General features: G+C 33.6%; 2 protein-coding genes across 2 annotated transcripts; both read left to right on the plus strand.

Annotated features, from left to right (window-relative positions):
* The first annotated feature begins 1679 nt into the window (after positions 1-1679).
* LOC113354004 (GDSL esterase/lipase At2g04570-like) lies at positions 1680-3342 on the plus strand. Its single transcript, XM_026597462.1, has 3 exons — positions 1680-2168; positions 2300-2789; positions 3005-3342. Exons 1-3 carry the CDS (start codon positions 1794-1796, stop codon positions 3193-3195), a joined length of 1056 nt encoding a protein of 351 aa, XP_026453247.1. The 5' UTR covers positions 1680-1793; the 3' UTR covers positions 3196-3342.
* A 1103-nt stretch (positions 3343-4445) lies between these two features.
* On the plus strand, positions 4446-6668 carry LOC113352052 (GDSL esterase/lipase At2g04570-like). Its single transcript, XM_026595931.1, has 4 exons — positions 4446-4817; positions 5800-6117; positions 6223-6289; positions 6411-6668. Exons 1-4 carry the CDS (start codon positions 4446-4448, stop codon positions 6602-6604), a joined length of 951 nt encoding a protein of 316 aa, XP_026451716.1. The 3' UTR covers positions 6605-6668.
* Positions 6669-7007: the final 339 nt, after the last annotated feature.

The following is a 7007-nucleotide window of genomic DNA, read 5'->3' on the forward strand; positions in this document are numbered from 1 at the left end:
ATGCAACATCTGGAAAAGGATTGTTCGACAATCCTGATCTGCTAATATTTTTTCGTTTTGTATGTTATATTGTATCACCCCCGCTAATATTGATATCCCTTTTATAATTGTGCAAAACTAAAATTCATCGATAAAAGAACAATTAGTTTTATTGTGTTTTTTGGTGGCCCGTAACACATTTTTGAAGGCTTCAATACACAATGGCAGGCGCATCGCGCATATTATGATAACTTGTCAGCCGAACCTAGGTATAATTTCAAAAAAACAGAGGTTCGGCTGGAAAATTGAGGTTCGGCTGAAAATATTGTAAAGTCGCATTAGCCGAACATAGTGTTTCTCTAAATCATACACTAAGTTCGGCTCAAAATTGATACTGCAAGATCAGCCGAACTGATCTTCTGAAAACCCTAATTTCATCTTTGAAATCATATTCTACCGATCAAACAAAATAAAATCGATCAAAAACAAGATGGGTTTGTTACGCATACATTCTAAAATACATCTAAGAGCAATTTAGATTTGGATTTCGCATTCCAACATCGCTCACTTCGATTCGTGTTTCCTTTGTTTGATTAATTTCTTTATTGAATTGGAGTCCTACATGTTTAAGTTTAAAGTTTATTTTGATTTTTAAATTTAGGTTTTTGAGGATAAGAGAGCTATGACAAATTGAAATTATTTAGGGATATATAGGTAATTACACTACCTTTAGACACCCTTTATAAACCCACCCTACATAATATAATGGATGAGTATGCCTCGAAAAAAAATGAGCATGCCTCAAAATAGATTTCAAAAAAATGAAAATACAACAATTTTTTATCTTGTTTCTTTATTGGGCTTCACGATTTACCCACTTCAGTGCTTGGCACCTACAACAATTATTTACGCTGAAAGTTGAAATTAGACTTTCATAATTTATTTATACTCCATTAGAGCCATACCATATCACAAGGGGTTAGTCCATAAGCGAGTTTGGGGAAATTTAATGTATTTTGATCTTGGGATTTTGAGGGAGTGTAAGAGAATGTAGGGAGTTTGAGAGAGTTTGGTGTTTTGAGTGTAGGGAGTTTGAGAGATTCTCCCAAAATCTCTACTTTTTTTTGAGAGATTTGGAGTGAGGCAAAAATACACTGTAAACTCTCTAGAACTCCTCAAAACAAACCAACTCCCTAATATTCTAGTTTTTACCACTAACAGGGAGTTTAAGAGTCTCTTTCAAACTCCCCCACGACTAACAGGGTTTTTTAGGGAGTTTGGGGGACTCTTCTAAACTCTCCCACGACTAACAGGGATTTTGAGAGACTCCTTCGAACTCACCCACGACTAACAGGAAAAAACACAACTACATCCAACTCCCCCAGCTCCTTTAAGGACTAACACCCTGCACATTAATGATTGCAAACGTAAAATTTCCCAAAACTAATCCAAGTACAATCAGATTTGTGTAAGGAAAATAACCCTGAGTATCCTAGCTAAGCAAAGGAGAGTGCATTAATTCCATTAATGAATTATCACATAATATGACAGACACGAATTAAAAACAAACCGGTTACACCAAAGGTCACAGTTTAAGCATGAGATTGTGTGTTTGTTTCCAAAAACAGAAAGATAGATATACAAAACTAAACACCTTGATTTGGTTACTCATAAATTAATGGTGTTGGTTTGTCTAACAAAATCCCTATATGGTCAAGAATTCAGTAACACTTGTGAGCTTGTAGTTCTTATCCACTAGCTCATTGACCAATAATTGCATCCCGTGTCTGGTTCCATAAAGCCGCATATATACAATGGCCTATGAGAGTAGTCTAGTATGTTTATTAGCCATACAGTTCTTTGTATTATTTTCAGCAATGGAGGTTGGAGCAAAAATTTCTGCTGTCATTGTTTTTGGAGACTCAACGGTTGATGCAGGCAACAATAATCACAGGCTAACTATTGTTAAGTGTAATTACAGGCCATATGGCCAAGATTTCGAAGGTGGCAAACCCAGCGGTCGTTGGTCTAATGGCAGACTCTTTACCGATTTCATATCTGATGCTTTGGGAATTAAGCAGTCCATACCGGCTTATCTGGATCCAAATTTTGGCATAGAGGATTTCGCCACTGGTGTCACCTTTGCCTCTGGTGGAGCTGGATATGACAATTTAACTACAACATTAGTAGTAAGTATACTGAGAATTTCATAAACAACTTGGGATTCACGTTTCATGCTATTAATAATATTTTAGCCGTTTTTTATTTAATTAGAGTAGAGAGTAATAAGCATGGTCGATTGAAAACAATATATATACAGAATGCCATACCTCTATGGAAGCAATTGGAATTCTTCAAAGAGTACCAGGAGAAGTTAACTAAGTTTCAAGGGAAAGAGAAAACAGCCGAAACAATACACGAAGCATTGTACATAGTAAGCATAGGAACGAATGATTTTATGTTGAATTACCTCCATATTCCTGTACGGTCACTGCAGTTCACCATGGAGGAGTTTCAAAAATTTCTCGCCAAAAATGCTGGCGAGTTTATTAAGGATCTTTACAGCTTGGGTGCCCGAAAAATAGCACTAGATGGGTCTGTTCCCATGGGGTGCTTGCCGTTCTCAAGAACTTTAAATGTATTATTAGGAAGAACATGTGTGGATGGCTATAATAAAGTGGGTACAGATTTTAATCTACATCTCATCAAGTTAATCGAAGACTTAAGGAAAGAAATTGATGGGATTCAATTGGTATATGCAGATGCATACATTCCTTTGTCAAAAATGATGCAAACACCATCCTTATATGGTGAGTTCTCTCTTATATAATTTGCCAACCATCATGATAGACAGACTAAATTGGTTATGGGTCTCTCACTGTTCTGGTGTCTGGTCCTTAGAGTAGTTTTCATAGAAACAATGCTTATAATCTTATTAACCGGTTAGCCCAAAATTGTGGATTCTTTATCTTCATTTATGTTTCCTTGACTTCTTTGGTTAATTTGTTGTTGTTTAAATATGCAGGATTAGAGGAAGTGAAAATTGGATGTTGCGGGACGGGAATAATTGAGATAAACCAACTGTGCTCATTGGCAAAGTCATTATGTAAAGATCCTACTAAATACATATATTGGGATTCAGTACACTTAACAGAGAAGGCAAATAGCTTACTTGCCGACAGCTTTCTAAAGACAGACCTAGCTGAGTTAATCTGAATCCCTGGCCATCAGATGATGTACTCCTTAATCGGTTGTCATGTATCAAGTATAAATAATGCACGAGAGCAAAATAAATCGATCCTGAAAAATGTATTGAGACTCTCGTCCTAGTGATGATGTTTTTAAACAGAAGTCCGGGATTCTTTTGGCACACATGTTTTTATTTGGTTCTAATCATCCTTTTTTTCAAGAGTGCTATCCGAATTTGTCAACCAAGACGGCTGAGATGACAATTGTCATTTTAGCAAAACGCCTACGGTTGTCTCCAAGGAATTTTCAAAAACCATATATGGAGTTTAAGCGCTCTCAAAACCATTATAGAATGAAACTCAGTTTCTTATCTAAGTTTAAGCATATAATAGCATGACATATAGGATTTAAGATTTTTTCTAACAGTTTTCATCTCCAACACTAGGATAAAGGTTGTAAAGGAAGATGACATGGCTAGGCGGGGGTAAAGGAGAAAGTTTAAATTAGACTTTCTTCATGACTTTGGGTCTTAAGTCCACATATGTCTCTAGATTTTAATAAAATAAGACATTGGGGATTGGAGATGAACATTACCTAAAAAATGCTATCTTTATTTATTTTGTCATTTAGCAACGATCCACAATGAAAAAAGTGTTAATAAGAACTCCACCTATGATGACCCCTGCATTGGAGATGCTCTAAATGGAAGTGAGCTAGTGTCTTTAGTGACACTTAGATTCTAAAATTACAGCTCTCACCAAGGCACATATTAAAAACTCATTTTCTTTAACAGTCTACGGCATATATTGAAATCCTAAAATCTCGATACAACTGTCAATTGAGATTTCTCGTTTTTTTTTTCTTTTTGATTTTTGTACTTATCTTTTTGTCAAAGGGTCTCCTTGGAAAGTTTTATTTCCATAGATCAGACATATTTTCTAATCAAATCTGACTTGGATCTAAGCCAAATTCATACATTTCATTATCAACAAATTAAAAACAAACCCATTACACCAAAACTCACGGTTTAAGCATGACATTGTTAGTTTGCTTTTTAAAATAGAAAGATAAAATTACAAAATTGAACACCTTGATTTAGTTACTCATAAATTAATGGCGTGGTGGCTTCTCTAACAAAGCCTTTACATGGTGAAGATTTCAACAACACTTATGTGAGCTTACATTTCATTGTATTCATATATCTAGGTCTAAGGTTGTTCATTAAATCTCATTAACCAGTAATTGTATCTAGTATTGGGTCGATAAAGACGCATACAATGGCCTATGATATTACTCTAAAATGTTTATTCGCCATATACTTCTTTTTATTTTCAGCGGAAGAGGTTCGAGCAAAAATTTCTGCTGTCATTGCTTTTGGAGACTCAACAATTGACGCAGGCAACAATAAACTGAACCTAGCTATCTTTAAATGTAATTTCAAGCCATATGGTCAAAACTTCAAAGGTGGCAAACCTACCGGTCGTTGGTCTAATGGCAGAGTGTTTGCTGATTTCATATCTGATGCTTTGGGTATCAAGTCGTCGATACCGGCTTATTTGGATACAAATTCTGGTATAGAAGACTTCGCCACTGGTGTCACCTTTGGCTCTGGTGGAGCCGGATATGATAACCTAACTTCAACATTAGTAGTAAGTGCTTTAAGACCTTGTTTGGTGAAATTTATGATTATTAATAATCACAAATAAATAAATGATTTTGATAGCATTATTTTCATGATAAATTTTCATAAACACCATTTTTAAATAATTGATTAATTTAGAAAAACATTCTCAAAGAGGAGAGAAAGAACAAAGACCTAGTAATTTATTTTTTAATCTGATATTTTTTTTTGTCTTTCTACTGTCCAAAATCAATTAAAAATAATTGACTACAATAACTTTTAAAAACAACTTTGTTTATCTATTTATGGTTATCATAAGTTTTTTTTTAATTACGATTAAAATAATCATTTATTATAATTTCTTAACAAACACTAGTATAATGGATTATGGGATGGATAATTGATTATGATCTCATAATCAATTATAATAATGGTTACCAAACAACCCCAACGAATATCATACACATTTTGAAATTCAACTTTAATGATATAGTAAAATCTCCGTGTAATGATACTCTATATAGGGATAACCTTTATATAAGTATTAAATTTTCTAGTCCCAATATGTATAAGAATAAACTATATATTCGAATAAGTATTGTGTTTTACGTCACACTTTAACGATTTTACCTCTAAATAAAAACAACGGACATTATAATAATTAAAATTAGTTACTACTTGATGATTGTATAAGTTGTGCTGAACAATACCTAGTTTTGACTTTTAATACACGTAAAGAAAGAAGTCGGTCTTTGATTTGAGCATTTCTAGATAATTAATATTGAATTTGCGTATAAGTGTGTTCTTTACACATGTTTATTAAAACTAATCGTTCATCTTTTCCATGTGAAACTCTATATAAAAATAGCCTCGATATAGAAATATTTTTTGTGTTCCAATGATAATCTTATATAGAGGTACTATTGTATTATTAGTATTTTAGGCGCTTTTTGATTAATTAGATTATTACACGAGTAATAAGCATGGTCAACTGAAACCAATATATGCAGGGTGCTATACCTCTATGGAAGCAATTGGAATTTTTCAAAGAGTACAAGGAGAAGTTAACTAATTTTCAAGGAGAAGAGAAAGCAGCCAAGATAATACGTGAAGCATTGTATATAGTAAGTATAGGGACAAATGATTTTATGTTTAATTACCTCACTGTTCCTATACGGCCGCTACAATTCAACATTGTTAATTTTGAAATTCTTCTCGCCGAAAATGATGGTAAATTCATCAAGGATCTTTACAATTTGGGTGCTCGAAAAATAGCACTAGGTGGGACAATTCCTATGGGTTGCTTGCCATTCGCAAGAAATCTGAATGTTCTATTAGGAAGAACATGTGTTGATCTCTATAACAAAATCGCTAGAGATTTAAATATAAAGTTATTTAAGTTAGTTGGAGAGCTGAGAAAATAAATTGATGAGATCCAACTGGTGTATGCCGATGGTTATACTCCTTTGGCACAAATGGTTCAAACACCATCTAAATACGGTGAGTTCTTTCTTAATGCAAACTAGTTAGATGTCTTTATTTTTCATTTTCTTTTGTTCGATAATTTCATGTTATGCTTTCTTGACTTGTTTTGTTAATTTGGTGTTGTTTAAATATATAGGGTTCGAGGAAGTGAAAGTTGGATGTTGCGGGACGGGAAAATTTGAGATAGACCAACTGTGTACGCTAGCAATGGCATTGTTATGTAAAGATCCTACTAAATACATGTATTGGGATGCAATACACTTAACAGATACGGCAAATGGTTTACTTGCGGATAGCTTATTGAAGACAAGCCTAGCTAAATTAATCTGAATCACGCGACCATTAAATGATGTATTCCCTAATCAACACTTATTTATATCAAGTATAAATAACCCACGAGTGTGTATGATAAATTTTTCTTTAAAATATATCAAGACTTTGTCTTTTTTTTCAAGTGAAAGGTTTTCATAACAAGATAATAAAAACATTTCTCATATCATCATCTGTCAAAACATGAACTAACAATTGATGAAGAGCATACAAACATCCAGTTTTTTCATTTTTTTCACAAGAAAATCTGCAACTTCGTTCCTTTCATATATTTACAATAAAGCATAATATTTCCTAATTGAGCAACCAAAAATTTAACATTATTAAAAATATTTAAAATGTTCTAGGTGTTAGAGCATTGCTCGGTCGAACTCACAAGTGTTTGTATCTCAAACTTGTCGTC

This window comes from Papaver somniferum, chromosome 2 (genome assembly GCF_003573695.1).
Source record: "Papaver somniferum cultivar HN1 chromosome 2, ASM357369v1, whole genome shotgun sequence".
Taxonomy (NCBI): domain Eukaryota; kingdom Viridiplantae; phylum Streptophyta; class Magnoliopsida; order Ranunculales; family Papaveraceae; genus Papaver; species Papaver somniferum.

Excerpts from the sequence above, each read along its gene's own strand:
- LOC113354004 (XM_026597462.1), top strand. The coding sequence starts at position 1,794 with ATGGCCTATGAGAGTAGTCTAGTATGTTTATTAGCCATACAGTTCTTT. Across the intron at positions 2,169-2,299 it reads ATTTAACTACAACATTAGTA|AATGCCATACCTCTATGGAA; the intron begins GTAAGTATACTG and ends ATATATATACAG. Across the intron at positions 2,790-3,004 it reads GCAAACACCATCCTTATATG|GATTAGAGGAAGTGAAAATT; the intron begins GTGAGTTCTCTC and ends TTAAATATGCAG.
- LOC113352052 (XM_026595931.1), top strand. The coding sequence starts at position 4,446 with ATGGCCTATGATATTACTCTAAAATGTTTATTCGCCATATACTTCTTT. Across the intron at positions 4,818-5,799 it reads ACCTAACTTCAACATTAGTA|GGTGCTATACCTCTATGGAA; the intron begins GTAAGTGCTTTA and ends CAATATATGCAG. Across the intron at positions 6,290-6,410 it reads TCAAACACCATCTAAATACG|GGTTCGAGGAAGTGAAAGTT; the intron begins GTGAGTTCTTTC and ends TTAAATATATAG.